This window comes from Natator depressus, chromosome 7 (assembly GCF_965152275.1).
Source record: "Natator depressus isolate rNatDep1 chromosome 7, rNatDep2.hap1, whole genome shotgun sequence".
NCBI classification, from domain to species: Eukaryota; Metazoa; Chordata; order Testudines; family Cheloniidae; genus Natator; species Natator depressus.
Window position 1 is genome coordinate 51,587,822 of NC_134240.1, and position 19,167 is coordinate 51,606,988.

The window sequence follows — 19,167 nt, forward strand, 5'->3', positions numbered from 1 at the left end:
GGAAAAACTTTTTCACTAAGAGGGTGGTGAAACACTGGAATGCGTTACCTAGGGAGGTGGTAGAATCTCCTTCCTTAGAGGTTTTTAAGGTCAGGCTTGACAAAGCCCTGGCTGGGATGATTTAACTGGGAATTGGTCCTGCTTCGAGGAGGGGGTTGGACTAGATGACCTTCTGGGGTCCCTTCCAACCCTGATATTCTATGATTCTATGACCCCACTAGAAAAACACCTGTTTGGTGATTATTCTCCACTTACAATTAGATTTTGAGATACATCAGCTAGCCAGCTTTTAATCCATTTAATATGTGCCATGTTAATTTTATATATTTCTAGGTTTTTAGTCAAAATATCATACGGTACCAACTCAGTGCCTTACAGAAGTCTAAGGATATTACATCAACACTATTACCTTTATCAAACAAACTTATAATTACCAAAAAAGATTTCAGATTAGTTTGACAGGATCTATTTTCCATAAACCCATGCTGAATAGCATTAATTATATTACCCTCCTTTAATTCTTTATTAATCAAATCCCATACCAGCTGCTCCATTATTGTGCCTGGGATCAATGTGAGACTGACTGGCCTCAGTCATCCCATTGACCTTTTCAAACATTGGCACAATATTAGCTTTCTTCCAGTCTTCTGGAGCTTTTTCAGTGTTCTTATTGAAAATCAACATTAATGAGGCATATTGGCACACTGCTGAACAAGGGCAGAGTTAAGGTTGCACGGACAACTTTAGCTCTGCATTTCCTGGTTTTCAGAAGTTTAAGTTCTTCTTTGAGTGCATTCCACAATAGGTGTGCTTGCTCGCCACGTGCACCGGTGCTGGAAGTTTTTCCCCTAGCGACCTTTGGAGTGGCACCACCATGGCGCGGTATAAGGGGCGCTGCACTCTCTCCCCACTCTCAGTTCCTTCTTGCTGCCAGTGAAGGTGCTTCAGAACTGCTGTGCTCCAGCTCTCTGCTGTAGCTTTCCCTGTTTGGATTGTCATTTAGTTCATAGATAGTTAGTACCTGTAGTTTTAAAAAAAAAAAAAAAGTTAGAGTTATATAGATAGAGAAGTGCGCCCGGGTCGGGTCAGGGCATGCCCCGCGCCATGGGCTTTAAGTCGTGCGACACTTGTAAACGGCCTATGCTCATGAGTGATCCACTCACTAGCTACTTATGCTGTCTTGGAGAAACCAACCTCAGCAACCACTGCAAAATTTGCAGATCATTTAAGCCTCGGACTAAGGAGGAGTGGGACGTACGGCTCCAAGCCATATTGATGGAGTCGGCCTGGACCCTGACGCCGCTACGCCGTTCCGAGTCGGCACCAAGCACTGCAGCATCAGTGCGTGGCAACCCATCAGTGCCTTCCACCAGCTGGTACCGCTCCCCATCCATGGGACACTCTATGAAGACAAAGAAGAGATCTTCTACATCAAGGCACCGGGGCAAGGCTGGGGGTGAGACTAGACCCGCGTTGGGCATCTCTCTATTCCCCTCGACCTTGTGGCCTCCGACTCAAGTAGAGCGGAGTAGCCCAGCCCACTCCGAGACGCCCTCTGCGGACTCCAATGGCCACATATGGGTGCCCTCTATGCCGGTGGCCCTGCAGGCGGCTCGATACATAGTGTCTCTCCCGGTACTGACTGCACGGACCCCAGCGGCTCCCAGTTCCAGAGGCAAGCCAGCACTCGGACTGCCACAGTCACCACCCGGGCGGTACTGCTCACGGTCGAGGGAAGGTTCCTGACACCGTTCTCCGCAGAGTGACCACCCTGCTCACAGCCCGCACCAGTCCCCGTCGACCCCACTAGATTGTCTGGCTGGGTGCTGAGCAGAAGGGATTTGAGGCACCTCTCTGCATCGAGAGAGTGCAGTCCTCGAGGTCAGAGCATGGCCCACTGGGACTGGGACTGACGGCACCAGAGGTTGCTGACTCCAAGAAGCCACCGTAGCCCCTCACGGTACCGATGTCAATGCCGCTCATGCTCTTCGTCCCAGTTGAGGTCCCCAACAGGGCACTGCTCCCGCAGCCCCAGGCGTAGATCGCCAGCAGCCGGCTGTCGCGGATCGGCCCGACAGAGCTGTTCGTGGAGCAGCCGTTACAGACGGTACTCCTGCTCCTCTACACCGGACTCAAGGTCTCAAGCCCGGCACCGCTCACAATGCTGTTACTCGTCCCCATCCTGGGATAGCAGTCGCTTCACGGTAGGACAGGAACACTACCAGTTTACTGTCCTCCAATTTGGCCTCTCGATGGCACCCAGAGTGTTCACAAAGTGTATGTCTCTGGTGGCAGCCTACCTCAGTCATCGGGGGGTCCAGATCTTCCCCTACCTCAACGACTGGCTGGTCAAAGGCAGCTCCAGGTCACAGATACAGGACCATGTAACACTTCTCCTATCCACATGCACCATGCTGGGGCTGCTGGTAAACAACACCAAATCCATGTTTGTACTGGTACAACTAATAGAGTTCATTGGCGCGATCCTCGACACGACATCGACCAGAGCTTCCCTCCTGCCAGACAGGTTCAAAACCTTGAGGGAGCTCATCAGGGTGATCACAAGGTTTCCCATGACAACTGCCAGGGCATGCCTCCAACTCCTGGGTCACGTGTCGGCATGCACGTACGTGGTATATCATGCCAGACTCAAGATGCGGGCCCTTCAGCTCTGCCTGACCTCGATGTTCTCTCAGTCCAGAGACAGGCTGGACAAAGTCCTCACTGTACCCAAGACCATACTAGCCTCCCCGTACATGCTCCAAGGGGTCCCGTTCAGGAGCTGTCCCCCAACTATAGAATTGGTGTCCGATGCATCGGACTTGGGGTGGGGAGCCCATGCGGGAAACCTCCAGACCCAAGGCCTGTGGTACACGCAGGAACTAGCCCTGCATATAAACGTCAAAGAACTCAGGGCGGTCCATCTGGCCTGCGTGACCTTTCGCTTGTGCCTTACGGGCAAGGTAGTCAGAGTTCTAATGGACAACAAGACCTCGTTGTTCTACATCAACAGGCAAGGTGGGGCCCGCTTCTCAGCCCTCTGCCAGGAAGCCCTCCGGCAGTGGGACTTCTGCATAGCCCACAATATCAACTTGGAAGCCCACCACTTACAGGGCATCCGGAACTCTTGGGCAGATCGCCTGAGTCGGGACTTCTCTTCCCAACACGAATGTTCGTTGCACCTGGAGTTGGCGCACATGATCTTCCAAACGTGGGGCACTCCCCAAGTGGACCTCTTCGCAACCAGACAAGTGCCGGTGCCCTTGGTTCGGCTCCAGGAAGGGCCTGGGAAAGGGGGCAATTTCCGATGGCTTCCTTCTGTCCTAGTCGGGTCAGCTTCTATATGCTTTTTCCCCAATTCCGCTGATCAGCAAGGTCCTGGAAAAAGTAAAGACAGACAGGGCTCGCGTCCTCATGATTGCCCCGGCATGGCCCAGGCAGCACTGGTATGGGACTCTTACAAGCCTGTCCATTGCCCCCCCGTGGCCGCTGCCAACCCGCCCAGACCTTCTCTCTCGGGACCAAGGTTGCCTCCACCTCACAACATGGTTGCTCAATGGCTAGGCCACGAGGAGGGGACCTGCTCCGAGGGTGTCCAGCGAGTCCTCCTGGAGTGCAGGAGGCCCTCCATGCATCAGGCCTACCTGGCAAAATGGTCAAGGTTCTCCTGGTGGGCCGCTGATCACAACGTCTCTCCAGTGACTGCTTGCTCTAGCATATACTGGATTACCTCCTTCATCTCAGAGGCCAAGGCCTAGTGCCCTCATCCATCAAAGTGCATCTGGAAGCCATATTGGCCTTCCGGTCCAGGGCCACACAGTGTTTTCTCACGCCATGACCGGCCAATTCCTTAAGGGCTTGGATCACCTCTTTCCTTACATTAGACCCCCGGTCCCACAGTGGGACCTGAACTTGGTTCTGGCTAGGCTGACAAGGCCTCCATTTGAGCCACTTGCTATATGCTCCTGGTCCTACCTTTCCTGGAAAGTAGCCTTTCTTGTGGCAATCTCATCTTCTAGGAGGTTCTCAGAGCTCCAGGCCCTGACCTCCAAACCCCTGTACATGGTATTTCATAAAGATAAGGTCCAGCTCTGCCCACACCCTTCGTTCCTCCCTAAGTTGGTCTCCGCCTATCATATGAGCCAGGACATTTTCTTTCCGGTGCTCTGTCCCAAGCTCCATGCTACTAGTGCGGAGTGCCATCTCCACATGCTAGATGTGAGACGGGCCCTGGCTTTTTACATGGAATGAACAAAATCATTCAGGGAGTCTTCACAGTTGTGAACGTATGAAGGTTTGGCTGATCTCCACTCAGTGTCTCTCCAGCTGGATCACTTCATGAATCTGTACTTGTTATGACCTGGTGGGAGTTCCCCTACCACCGACTGTGAGAGCGCACTCGACAAGGGCGCAAGCCTCGTCGGCCGCCTTTCTGGCTCACGTCCCTATTTAGGACATTTGTAGGGCTGCTACTTGGTCATCGGTCCACGTGTTCACCTCACATTATGCAATCATCTCCCAGACGAGGGAGGACGCCGGGTTCGGCAGGGCAGTGCTCCGTCCCAAGTGTCTGTGAACTCCTACCCACCTCCAACAGATATAGCTTGGAATCTCCTATTGTGGAATGCACATGAGCAATCACTCGAAGAAGAAAAGACAGTAACCTTTTCTGTAACTGGTGTTCTTCGAGATGTGTTGCTCATGTCCATTCCACATCCCACCCTCCTTCCCCACTGTCGGAGTTGTCTGGCAAGAAGGAACTGCAGGTGGGTGGAGCATGCAGTACCCCTTATACCACGCCATGGTGGCGCCACTCTAGGGGCTGCTAGGGCTGCTCCCCTACAGGTACTGCTAGGGGAAAAATTTGCGGCACCGGTGCACGTGGCAAGCACGCACACCTATTGTGGAATGGACATGAGCAACACAACTTGAAGAACACGAGTTACGAAAAGGTAACTGTCTTTTTTCCTCAGCTCACCATTCTGCAAGGGGATGACATCCTACCAAGCAGCCGTAACTCTGCATTAATGTATTTTGTCATTGAATGTAGATATTTGTCCTGGTGGGTCTTATGCCAGGCCTTGCTCCCATCTTATCTAGTTGTTTAGATGCTAACCAGGTTATAAATACTGCCAACTTTCAGTTGGGTAAAGTTGTTAAGAACTCAGTACTCAGCACTAAGACCTGCTCTGGATGAGTTGCACTGGGTCAGTGCACCTAAGTGACTACCCCACTGCTGTTGCATGAGAAATGGTTTGTCCAACCCCGCTGGCCTCTTGAGTTTTCAGACTACGCAGGGGATAAGCACTGTTAGGATATAGATATTCAGGCCTGTCTGTAAAGGCCTATACTCTAAGAATTTAGGGGTATTCTTATTACTTAGCTAGTTCTAGAGGTATAAAAGAAAGAATCAAAATCACTGTCTGCCGGTGTAAGGGCCTTCTCTTACTGTGACAGTCTGAGGCCCTGTTCTTAGGCTAAGGCCTTTGGCTAAGCAGCAGAGGCAGCCATAAGCTAGGAAGCGAACGGTCACATCCTCACATTCCAAACTAGTCACATTGAAATAAGGTGTTATTGGGCTGGTAGGAATACAATCCTGTCCTGATAATGCCTATCATCTCCAGAGAAAGGGGAGTGCCAGGAAGATGTAAAAGGAAACTTAGTTTGATAGCTTCCTGTCTGGCAAGAACTCACTTATCAATAGCTGGGATGTGAAATCCTCATTTCTGTGTTCTGTCACTGTAGTCCCCATTTCCCTATTGTTTGTCTGTATAATCTCTGTCTGGTTCTGTGATTGTTTCTGTCTGCTGTATAATTAATTTTGCTGGGTGTAAACTAATTAAGGTGCTGGGATATAATTGGTTAAATAATCATGTTACAATATGAAAAGGAGTACTTGTGGCACCTTAGAGACTAACCAATTTATTTGAGCATAAGCTTTCGTGAGCTACAGCTCACTTCATTGGATGCATACTGTGGAAAATACAGAAGATGTTTTTATACACACAAACCATGAAAAAATGGGTGATTATCACTACAAAAGGTTTTCTCTCCCCCCACCCCACTCTCCTGCTGGTAATAGCTTATGTAAAGTGATCACTCTCCTTACAATGTGTATGATAATCAAGGTGGGCCATTTCCAGCACAAATCCAGGGTTTAACAAGAACGTCTGAGGAGGGGGGGTAGGAAAAAACAAGGGGAAATAGGTTACCTTGCATAATGACTTAGCCACTCCCAGTCTCTATTCAAGCCTAAGTTAATTGTATCCAATTTGCAAATGAATTCCAATTCAGCAGTCTCTCGCTGGAGTCTGGATTTGAAGTTTTTCTGTTGTAATATCACAACTTTCATGTCTGTAATCGCGTGACCAGAGAGATTGAAGTGTTCTCCGACTGGTTTATGAATGTTATAATTCTTGACATCTGATTTGTGTCCATTTATTCTTTTACGTAGAGACTGTCCAGTTTGACCAATGTACATGGCAGAGGGACATTGCTGGCACATGATGGCATATATCACATTGGTAGATGTGCAGGTGAACGAGCCTCTGAGAGTGTGGCTGATGTTATTAGGCCCTGTGATGGTGTCCCCTGAATAGATATGTGGGCACAGTTGGCAACGGGCTTTGTTGCAAGGATAGGTTCCTGGGTTAGTGGTTCTGTTGTGTGGTCTGTGGTTGCTGGTGAGTATTCGCTTCAGGTTGGGGGGCTGTCTGTAAGCAAGGACTGGCCTGTCTCCCAAGATTTGTGAGAGTGTTGGGTCATCCTTCAGGATAGGTTGTAGATCCTTGATAATGCATTGGAGGGGTTTTAGTTGGGGGCTGAAGGTGACGGCTAGTGGCGTTCTGTTATTATCTTTGTTAGACCTGTCCTGTAGTAGGTGACTTCTGGGAACTCTTCTGGCTCTATCAATCTGTTTCTTCACTTCTGCAGGTGGGTATTGTAGTTGTAAGAATGCTTGATAGAGATCTTGTAGGTGTTTGTCTCTGTCTGAGGGGTTGGAGCAAATGCGGTTGTATCGCAGAGCTTGGCTGTAGACAATGGATCGTGTGGTGTGGTCAGGGTGAAAGCTGGAGGCATGTAGGTAGGAATAGCGGTCAGTAGGTTTCCGGTATAGGGTGGTGTTTATGTGACCATCGTTTATTAGCTCTGTAGTGTCCAGGAAGTGGATCTCTTGTGTGGACTGGACCAGGCTGAGGTTGATGGTGGGATGGAAATTGTTGAAATCATGGTGGAATTCCTCAAGGGCTTCTTTTCCATGGGTCCAGATGATGAAGATGTCATCAATATAGCGCAAGTAGAGTAGGGGCGTTAGGGGACAAGAGCTGAGGAAGCGTTGTTCTAAGTCAGCCATAAAAATGTTGGCATACTGTGGGGCCATGCGGGTACCCATAGCAGTGCCGCTGATTTGAAGGTATACATTGTCCCCAAATGTAAAATAGTTATTGGTAAGGACAAAGTCACAAAGTTCAGCCACCAGATTAGCCGTGACATTATCGGGGATAGTGTTCCTGATGGCTTGTAGTCCATCTTTGTGTGGAATGTTGGTGTAGAGGGCTTCTACATCCATAGTGGCCAGGATGGTGTTATCAGGAAGATCACCGAAGGATTGTAGTTTCCTCAGGAAGTCAGTGGTATCTTGAAGGTAGCTGGGAGTGCTGGTAGCGTAGGGCCTGAGGAGGGAGTCTACATAGCCAGACAATCCTGCTGTCAGGGTGCCAATGCCTGAGATGATGGGGCGCCCAGGATTTCCAGGTTTATGGATCTTGGGTAGTAGATAGAATATCCCAGGTCAGGGTTCCAGGGGTGTGTCTGTGCGGATTTGATCTTGTGCTTTTTCAGGGAATTTCTTGAGCAAATGCTGTAGTTTCTTTTGGTAACTCTCAGAGTAACATGGCTGTTACTCTGAAACATGTTACAATATGTTAGGATTAGTTAGTTAAATTTCAGTAAAATGATTGGTTAAGGTATAGCTAAGCAGAACTCAGGTTTTACTATATAGTCTGCAGTCAATCAGGAAGAAAGCGGGGGAATGGGGGTGGGGGAATTGGAATCATGTTTTGCTAAGGGGGAGGAAATTGGAATCATGTTTTGCTAAAGGTGGGAATGGGAACAGGGACACAGGTGTAAGGCTCTGTGGTGTCAGAGCTGGGAAGGGGGACACTAAGGAAGGAAATTGGAATCATTGCTTGCTGGAAGTTCACCCCAATAAACATCGAATTGTTTGCACCTTTGGACTTTGGGTATTGTTGCTCTCTGTTCATGCGAGAAGGACCAGGGAAGTGAGCGGGTGAAGGAATAAGCCCCTAACAAGCACCCCAACCAGATGCACAAACAGCTGCCCATAAGTCTTTAATGGGCTCTTGGCTCTTTTCTCTCCAGGCAGACATTTCCGGTTTTCTTCCAAGTGATGATGGCTCAGCTGGAGAATTCAGTGAGAAGCATTCCTGCTGGGAAACCATCGGACTCAAGTGAGGTAGGCCAGCAAACACATCTGAGATCTCCAGCAGGGATTTACAAAACACAAGCCAGGAAACTGCAGGAAAATGCTACAGTAGTAGTGTCTTAACAATGATGTCCTGGCAGGTAGCCGAAACACAGACACACCACATAACCTTTTGAGTATGGCAGTCTACCAAACTGCTTAATAGCTAGCTGGTACCCTGGCCAAATTCCCCATTAACCCAGCAACAAAGAATGTAGGCCATACTTACAGGGTGGGGGACTATATACTGGGAAGCAGTGACTCTGAAAAGGATTTAGGGATAATCAGTTGAACATGAGGTCCACTGTGAGCTAATGTGATCCTAGGATGCAGAAATAGGGGAATCGTGAATACGAGTAGAGAGGTTATTTTACCTTTCTCTTTGGTATTGGTGCAAACCATTGCTGGAATAATGCATCCTGTTCTGGTACCCACAGTTCAATAATGTTGTTGATAAATTAGAGAGGGTTCAGAGAAGAGTCACAAGAATGATTAAAGGGTTAGAAAACCTGCCTTATAGTGGTAGACTCAAGGAGCTCAATATATTTAATGTAACAAAGAGAAGGCTAAGGGGTGACTGCATTACAATCCGTAAGTATGTACATGGGAAACAAATATTTAATAATGGGCTCTTCAGTCAGTCAGAAAAAGGTATAACACAGTCCAATGGCTGGAAGTTGAAACTAGACAAATTTAGGCTTGAAATAAGGCATAAATTTTTAAGAGTGAGAGTAATTAACCATGGAATTTATATCTAGATTGACTGTTTTTCTGAAATATCTGCTCTAGGAATTATTTTGGGGCAGTTCTCTGGCCTGTGTTATACAGGAGGTCAGACTGGATAATCACAGTGTCCCTTCTGGCCTCGGAATCTTTGAAAACATGCATTGCCAGAAAACAGGACTAAACTTAGTAAAATTAAGTGGAATAGGTAGGTCCTGCACCCACCTAGGAGTAAGAAGGAATTTTTGAATAGGGAGCATATGTTGGGATCAAGTAGGTGGATTGTACATGATTAATTCCCAGTCATTTTATGGGCCTGGGCACTGGTGGAGCTTGCTTCTTTCCAGAGATTGTCTTCTGTGTTTTCATGGGCAACAAACTTATCTAGTAGTTTTAGCAAATGATGTGGGGGGGGGTTGTGTTTTGTGTCTGAACGGCCACTTGGCTGAATGTGTGGCTGTGGACTCTGCTCGTGAGCGGGAAAGTGGTTTCTCCCCGGCTGTTTCCAGGGTGAATAGAAAGATACATTTATCAGATGGAGAGAGTATAAATCTGGCAGGTGAGGAAAGCTGGAATGGCTACTGAATGATTTTGACTTTCACGGGTAAATGTTTGTGGAGTCTTTTAAGATGTAGGATCTCAAACACTGTTTCTCAAACATGTCCCTTCCCCTTTGCACAGCAGTGATGCCTCAGGTTCTGGCAGGATCTGGGCTCTTTACCCTCTGTCTGCAGCCACAGTGCATACTGTAGTAGCACCCAGTAATATGAAGGGAAATGCAATGGCTCTGTGTGGACAACAGGACTGGATTACTGTGTTGTCACTCCCCAGGTACAGCTAGAGAAGCTGCTGCACTGGAACATGGCGGTGCGGGATTTCCATATCCTTGTTAACTTGGTCAAGGTGAGCACATTCATCTTTCCTTCCTTCCCAGCAGAGTCCCACCCATCCATGCCTGAGCATGCAAGGAAAACAATGTGACTTACACTATGTTGGAGAAATGGTCTGTGATCGTGTAATCAGAGCCAACTGCAGTGTGTACTCATGGGGTGGCACATTCAACCTTCACTTTGGCACATCCTCACTCTTGTAGCCTTAGCATTCTAGTAGCATAGTTTTTTGTATGGACAAATAATACAGACAAAGAAAGGAGGAAGCAGAGAGGCCCTGGAGAAGGACAGGAACACAGGAATTATCCAACTGTATCTGACTCTTCGTCCACTCAGTGCAGTCTCCTGTCTCGGACAGAGACCAGTGTTAGCTGCTTCAGAGGCAGATCTAGAAACCTGCAGTAGGCAATTCTAGGATAACCTGACTCCAGGAACACTTCCTGCTAATTGTCACAGTTTAGGAGAACTGCATTCCTCCTCCGTGGTCCAGCAAGGGCAACCATTTTTAGGCTCCTGGCTCCTCAACTGTCACCTTTCTTGGCTGAGACCCACATCTCTCTCCATCCTGACTAGGGCTTTTCAGGCTGCACAGATCCCTGCCTACACTGTGAATTCCCCAGCAAGCCAGACTGTCTAAACCGGACAGCGTCTGCACTTTGCTTTCTCCTCAGAGGCTACAAACCAGGGGTGGGCAAACTTTTTGGCCTGAGGACCACATCTGGGTGGGGAAATAGCATGCAGGGCCATGAATGTAGGGCTGGGGTAGGGGGTTGGGGTGAGGGAGGGGCTGCAGTGTGCAGGAAGGGGCTGAGGGTAAGGGGTTGGGGCACAGGAGGGGTGTGGGGTGTACGAGGGGGCTCAGGGCAGGGGGTTGGGGTGCAGGAGGGGTTCAGGCTGCGAGCTCTAGCCCAGCGCTGCTTACCTTGAGTGGCTCTGGGGTGGCAGCGGCACGCAGCAGGGCTAAGGCAGGCTCCTTGCCTGCCCTGGTCCCGCGCTGCTCCCATCCCGGAAGCGGCCGGCACTACGTACCTGCGGCCTCTGGGGGAGCGGGGGGCAGAGGGCTCCACGCGCTGCCCTCGCCTGCGGGTACCTCCCCCGAAGCTCCCATTGGCCGCAGTTCCCCATTCCTGGCCAATGTGAGCTGTGGGAGGCGGTGCCTGCAGGTGAGGGCAGCATGCAGAGCCCTCTTCCTCCCCCCGCCCGCCACCAGGGGTGTCATAAATATAAAGGGAAGGGTAAACCCCTTTAAAATCCCTCCTGGCCAGAGGAAAGATCCTCTCACCTGTAAAGGGTTAAGAAGCTAAAGGTAACCTCGCTGGCACCTGACCAAAATGACCAATGAGGAGACAAGATACTTTCAAAAGCTGGGAGGAGGGAGAGAAACAAAGGGTCTGTGTCTGTTGGTATGCTGCTTTTGCCGGGGATAGAACAGGAATGGAGTCTTAGAACTTTTAGTAAGTAATCTAGCTAGGTATGCGTTAGATTATGATTTCTTTAAATGGCTGAGAAAAGAATTGTGCTGAATAGAATGACTCTTTCTGTCTGTGTGTCTTTTTTGTAACTTAAGGTTTTGCCTAGAGGGATTCTCTATGTTTTGAATCTAATTACCCTGTAAGGTATCTACCATCCTGATTTTACAGAGGTGATTCCTTTACTTCTATTTACTTCTATTTCTATTAAAAGTCTTCTTGTAAGAAAACTGAATGCTTTTTCATTGTTCTCAGATCCAAGGGTTTGGGTCTGTGGTCACCTATGCAAATTGGTGAGGATTTTTACCAAACCTTTCCCAGGAAGTGGGGTGCAAGGGTTGGGAGGATTTTGGGGGGGGAAAGACGTGTCCAAACTATGTTTCCCAGTAAACCCAGTTAGAGTTTGGTGGTGGCAGTGGATATTCCAAGGACAAAGGATAAAATTAATTTGTACCTTGGGGAAGTTTTAACCTAAGCTGGTAAAAGTAAGCTTAGGAGGTTTTCATGCAGGTCCCCACATCTGTATCCTAGAGTTCAGAGTGGGGGAGGAACCTTGACACGGGGCTGCAGGGATGTGGTGCTGGCTGCTTCCGGGAGCGGCGCGGGGCCAGGGCAGACAGGGACCCTGCCTTAGCCGAGCAGCGTCACGGCGGTGGCAATCCCGCAGGCCAGATTCAAAGCTCTGACAAGCTGGATTCGGCCCGTGGTACGTAGTTTGCCCACCCCTACTATAAACAGTGTAGTTGCCCGCAGTTATAAGTTACCACCCAGTTCTTTCTAAACAAGCAAATTTATTCTTAAAGTGAAAGCATTAGAGAGAAAACAAAATCCTTCCAACCCTTCTGTGACACTTTCTTAGGGTGTCCACTGTGTAGATCACTGTGCTACCCACCAATTTCAGCAAGAGAGAGACTTGCTGGTGTTAAACTATGTACCAGTTCACCACCCAGATAAATTCAGGACTTTGCCAGCCCTCACTTTGCCTTACACAACACTTTGTGTACCCCAGTCCCCAAACTCCTGAGAAGCGTCCCTCTGTAGTATCCAACCCCAGTCACTGGACACGCTCAGTAATTACCAGGTAAGTTGTCCTCAAAGAGACAGTGAACACACAGCTAGAAGGTTACAATTCAGAATCAGGTCCTTTAGAGCAACACAGCACTGTAATCAATTTATGGTGAAAACAAATATAAATTTATTCACAAAGAACAGATTCAAGTAAGTATTGAGTAAGAATAATGGAAACAGAAATAGTTATAAATAAAATAAGAGAATGACATGCTTTCTGGAGACTAAAACTTACCAAGTTACAACCTTGACTAAAGCATTTTCTCACCCACAAAGTCTTTCTACAGAGCTTGCTGGTTTTCAGTCAATCCAGGATCCATTCCTTCATGAATCATCCCACTCCTACAAGGGTGGTCCACAGTGAAATGGATAATAGGGTCTTGTCTTTGCACCCCCTGTTATAGTCCAGTAGACTTTTGAAAGGCATTCCTGTAGTTTGTTCTTCAGTGTGGTGGCGGCATCTTGAGTTCACATCCCCCCACAAACTGTTTTTCCTGTTGACTTTACATGAAAATGTAGCTTCCGTTCTTTTTGCACACAGTGCTTAATTTTAGGGCTGTCAATTAATCACAGTTAACTCAGAATAATTAATCACGATTAATTGCACTGTTAAATAATAGAATAACAGTTGAAATCTACTAAATATTTTGGATGTTTTTCTACATTTTTATATATATTGTATTCTGTTTTGTAATTGAAATCAAAGTGTATATTTTTTTATTACAAATATTTGCACTGTAAAAATGATAAACAAAAGAAATAGTAAAAAGAAAAGGAATACTTGTGGCACCTTAGAGACTAACCTATTTATTTGAGCATAAGCTTTTGTGAGCTACAGCTCACTTCATCGGATGCATTCAGTGGAAAATACAGTGAGGAGATTTATATACACACAGAACATGAAAAAATGAGTGTTATCATACACACTGTAAGGAGAGTGATCACTTAAGATGAGCTATTACCAGCAGGAGACCAGGGGGGTGGGGGAAAGAAAACCTTTTGTAGTGATAATCAAGGTGGGCCATTTCCAGCAGTTAACAAGAACGTCTGAGGAACAGTGGGGGGGAATAAACATGGGGAAATTGTTTTACTTTGTGTAATGACTCATCCACTCCCAGTCTCTATTCAAGCCTGAGTTAATTGTATCCAGTTTGCAAATTAATTCCAATTCAGCAGTCTCTCGTTGGAGTCTGTTTTTGAAGTCTTTTTGTTGTAATATTGCGACTTTTAGGTCAGAGATCGAGTGACCAGAGAGATTGAAGTGTTCTCTGACTGGTTTATGAATGTTATAATTCTTGACATCTGATTTGTGTCCATTTATTCTTTTACGTAGAGACTGTCCAGTTTGACCAATGTACATGGCAGAGGGGCATTGCTGGCACATGATGGCATATATCACATTCGTAGATGTGCAGGTGAACAAGCCTCTGATAGTGTGACTGATGTGATTAGGCCCTATGATGGTGTCCCCTGAATAGACATGTGGACACAGTTGGCAACGGGCTTTGTTGCAAGGATAGGTTCCTGAGTTAGTGGTTCTGTGGTGTGGTGTGTTGTTGCACTGACTTCCTGAGGAAACTACAATCCATCGGTGATCTTCCTGAAAACACCGTCCTGGCCACTATGGATGTAGAAGCCCTCTACACCAACATTCCACACAAAGATGGACTACAAGCCGTCAGGAACAGTATCCCCGATAATGTCACGGCAAACCTGGTGGTTGAACTTTGTGACTTTGTCCTCACCCATAACTATTTCACATTTGGGGACAATGTATACCTTCAAATCAGCGGCACTGCTATGGGTACCCGCATGGCTCCACAGTATGCCAACATTTTTATGGCTGACTTAGAACAACGCTTCCTCAGCTCTCGTCCCCTAACGCCCCTACTCTACTTGCGCTATATTGATGATATCTTCATCATCTGGACCCATGGAAAAGAAGCCCTTGAGGAATTCCACCATGATTTCAACAATTTCCATCCCACCATCAACCTCAGCCTGGACCAGTCAACACAAGAGATCCACTTCCTGGACACTATGGTGCTAATAAGCGATGGTCACATAAACACCACCCTATACCGGAAACCTACTGACCGCTATTCCTACCTACATGCCTCCAGCTTTCACCCAGACCACACCACACGATCCATTGTCTGCAGCCAAGCTCTACGCTACAGCCGCATTTGCTCCAATCCCTCAGACAGAGACAAACACCTACAAGATCTCTATCAAGCATTCTTACAACTACAATACCCACCTGCTGAAGTGAAGAAACAGATTGACAGAGCCAGAAGAGTACCCAGAATTCACCTACTATAGGACAGGCCCAACAAAGAAAGTAACAGAACGCCACTAGCCATCACCCTCAGCTCCCAACTAAAACCTCTCCAACGCATCATCAAGGATCTACAGCCTATCCTGAAGGACGATCCCTCACTCTCACGGATCTTGGGAGACAGGCCAGTCCTCGCTTACAGACAGCCCCCCAACCTGAAGCAAATACTCACCAGCAACCACAGACCACACAACAAAAACACTAACCCAGAAACCTATCCTTGCAACAAAGCCCGTTGCCAACTCTGTCCACATATCTATTCAGGGGACACCATCATAGGACCTAATCACATCAGCCACACCATCAGAGGCTGTTTCACCTGCACATCTACCAATGTGATATATGCCATCATGTGCCAGCAATGCCCCTCTGCCATGTACATTGGCCAAACCGGACAGTCTTTACGCAAAAGAATAAATGGACACAAATCAGACGTCAAGAATTATAACGTTCAAAAACCGGTCGGAGAACACTTCAACCTCCCTGGTCACTCAATTACAGACCTAAAAGTTGCAATCCTTTAAAAAAAAAAAAAACTTCAAAAACAGACTCCAACAAGAAACTGCAAATCTGGAATTAATTTGGAAACTGGACACCATTAATTTAGGCTTGAATAAAGACTGGGAGTGGATGGGTCATTACACAAAGTAAAAACTATTTCCCCATGCTAATTTTTCCCCTACTGTTACTCATACCTTCTTGTCAACTGTTTGAAGTGGGCCATCCTGATTATCACTACAAAAGTTTTTTTTTCTCCTGCTGATAATAGCCCACCTTAATTGATTAGTATCATTAGAGTTGGTATGGCAACACCCATTTTTTCATGTTCTCTGTGTGTGTGTGTATATATATATATCTTCCTACTGTATTTTCCACTGCAGGCATCTGATGAAGTGGGCTTTAGCCCACGAAAGCTTATGCCCTAATAAATTTGTTAGTCTCTAAGGTGCCACAAGTACTCCTCGTTCTTTTTACTAATACAGACTAACACAGCTACCACTCTGAAACATAGTACACTTAGTAGTTCTGCAATTTCTTATTTGAGTTCTTTCACAACTCTTGGGTGAATACCATCTGTCCCTGGTGATTTATTACTGTTTAACTTTCAATTTGTTCCAAAACCTCCTCTTTTGACACCTCCATCTGGGACGGTTCCTCAGATTTGTCACCTAAAAAAGAATGACTCAAGTGTGGGAACCTCCCTCTCATCCTCTGCCGTGAAGACTGATGCAAAGAATTCATGTAGCTTTTCTGCAAAGGCCTTATCTTCCTTGAGTGCTCCTTTACCACCTCAATCGTCTAGTGGCCCCACTGACTGTTTGACCGGCTTCCTGCTTCTGATGTACTTAACAGATGTCATGTCATTCATGGTGTCTAGAAACTTTACCTCTGTATCCTGTCTTGAGGTGACATAGTCAGTATACCTTTTCAGTCTCTCTGCATACGTGAATTCTTTCCATACCCACAACCATTCTTGTTGCCTGTCTGTGAACCCCATTCTGCTATCTCTGTTCTGAGATGGGGTGACCAGAACTAGCATCCCAGAGGAAGATATACTCTTGGTTTATAGAACTGTGGTGTTATATTTTCTGTGTGAGTGTTCGGTCACTTTGTAACTAGTGTGAGCTGAGCACATTGCACACCCCAGAAGCTCCTTGCTTTCCTCCATTCACCCCACAAGCTCCTGTGTGCCAACCTCCCATCCCATCCCTTCTATTACAGACGTTACATGCAACTCCCCCTAATTTCCCTCCTGCCAAGAGTTCTGTGTGCCCCATATTTCCCACTCATCCCATGTCAGAGGTTTGTTGCTCCCCATTCCTTTCTTCAACAGTTCCACATTCTTCCTCATGCCAGATGCCCTGTGTTCACTCTCATTCCCTCCATGTCCTCCATTTCTTCCTTGCCTGCCCATGGCAGGCACTCTGTGTTTTCCCCTTTCCCCCATACCAGGGTTCCCCAGTCTCCCTCTCTACCAGAGATTCTGTCTTCTCCCATTCCCCCTCCTCCATATGAGGATCCCCCATTCTCTCCCCCATGCCAGGGGCTGTGTGTGCACGCTCCCAGTCCCCTCACATCTCCTTCCTCACCAACACTGTTATTTGCCTGGGAGATAAAATTGTCGGTGTATCAACATGTTGAATTGTACTGGGAGGGTGAGTAAGGATATTGGTGTTAGTGCGTACCATCAACTAGTTGTTTGATAGCCAATTGAAGCTGTGGCTGTGCTAAACAGATGTCAAGGGCTTGGTGTGTTCCTCCATTTTTCCCCTTATAGTTTTCCCTCAAATCAGTAGGGTTCTGGTCATTGACTCCTAAAACGTTCCCTGGAATTTTGAGCCAATTTATCGTTCAAAAGTTATTGTGTTCTAGGCAGAAAGACACAGAAATGCCGTTGAGTTTACAACCTTTGCAAGCTTGCCAGTCATTCTCTGTCCCATTCCTTCTGCATCCCAACATGTTGTTTGATTTTTGATTGCAGTTGCACATTGAGCAGAATGGATGCAGTTAATTTAGAACCCCGCAAGGTATATGAATAGTTTAAAATTATTCCTTCCCAAGAGCATTTCTTTGCACTTATCAATACTGAATTTTATATGTTGTTCTGTTGCCCCAGTCCCCTAGCTGGGTTAGGTCTCAGGACTGGAGAAAACTCTGAGGAACTGCAGACTTGCCTAAGTAATTTTGTCATCTGCCAATGTCACCACCTCCCTACTCCCCTCCTTTTGTAGATCAGTAAACATCCCTCTTAGCACCGTACCTTGGTACTCCAGATGTTAACCTTTTCACCATGATGAAAACTGACCACTGAAACTCTTTGTTTCCTAACCAGTTTCTGAGCCTTGGACAGCACTTTTCATCCAATGGTGATTTCTTTTCTTTAGGCTTGGTTCCAATATCATTCTCTCTTCCTCTTTTCTGTCACACTGATGTACCCCCTACACACCCACCGTACCTTGCACACCCCACTGTTTTCTATCCACATGAATATGCATCCAGCTCCCCACACTATTCACACAAGACCTCCCCTGCCCCACGCTTAGATCTGGGAATGGGTTCCAGCTGAGCCTGGCTTCCCAGTGTTACCCCTAACACTGGGGATACCATCAGCTAAGTGCTAGTTCTTACCTGTTTGCTCTTGTTCTCACTGTTCCTTCCCCCTGAACTGGCTCTCTCGTTCTCTCCGAGCAGGTGTTTGACAGCAGGCCTGTGCTCAGCATCTGCCTGAAGGTAAGTGAGAACTCAAGATTGCAGAGAATGGCAGCCTGATTGTGGTCTTTCAGGAATTGTTCCCCCGGTGGGGTGGGGAGCGGTTACAGAGTTCCTCTTCTCTATTAGGTCAGGCAGCAGATCTGCCTCTATCTCATGCCCAAGTGCACTGGCTCTTGGACTCTGCCCTCATTCGTGCCCAGAATGCCTAACAGCGTGACTCCATTGGAGCTCCACTGCTGGTACTTCCCCAGCCTCTGCTGCCTGTGGAATCCTACACATAACACAACAAGTACAGCGAGGGCTCACAGAACAGCTGCAGGCAGCTTTCACACTGAGCCCAGAAGGCAGCAGTGTGTCCCCCTACATGGCCCTCTCCTTTCCAGCTGGGACCTCACAGACTGGCTGCTTCATTGCTGTGTACTTATTATTATTGTTTCATTTTATATTCCTAGTGATATGGTATAGTCCCTGTGCATTCCAGGAACTTTAATCACTAGCAAAAGGAAATGTCCCTGCCTCTAAAGCTACCAGACTTGTTTGCAATTGGATTCTAGTGAGACTCCTCATAGGATATGGAGATCCAAATCTAGCCCTTAAGCAGGAGAGATCTGTGATGGACCTTTAGAAGAGAATGCCCTAAAAGAGAGGAGGAACCTTTCCCTGTTTACCTGAACTCCTTGCTAATGTGGAATTGCCCTTGGCTCATTCAAAGAGGAATTTAAAGTTTGGTTGGTGGAATAGCCAAATGCAATAAGAAAAAGTGTGTGATGTGTTTACTTATCATCTTTCTGCATTCACAGTATGGCCGCCTCTTTGTGGAAGCCTTCTTGAAGCTTGCCATGCCTCTCTTGGATTACAGCTTTAAAAAGCACAGGGTAAGAATTTCAGAGGCACAGAGACTTGCCTGAAATCCATTTGGAAGCTGAAGTAAGAGCAGAATGCAGCAGCTGGCTTCCTGAGTGTATTGCAGTAGTCCAGTCT

At 47.2% G+C, this 19,167-nt stretch overlaps 1 protein-coding gene across 1 annotated transcript in view; it reads left to right on the forward strand.

Moving 5' to 3' along the window:
• FANCD2 (FA complementation group D2) overlaps window positions 1–19,167 on the forward strand; it is a 202,334-nt gene that overhangs the window by 165,394 nt on the left and 17,773 nt on the right. The window contains exons 38-41 of the mRNA XM_074958397.1: window positions 8,383–8,476; window positions 10,040–10,111; window positions 18,166–18,204; window positions 18,987–19,061. Coding sequence (XP_074814498.1) covers window positions 8,383–8,476; window positions 10,040–10,111; window positions 18,166–18,204; window positions 18,987–19,061 — 280 coding nt within the window. The remainder of the gene's footprint in view (window positions 1–8,382; window positions 8,477–10,039; window positions 10,112–18,165; window positions 18,205–18,986; window positions 19,062–19,167) is intronic.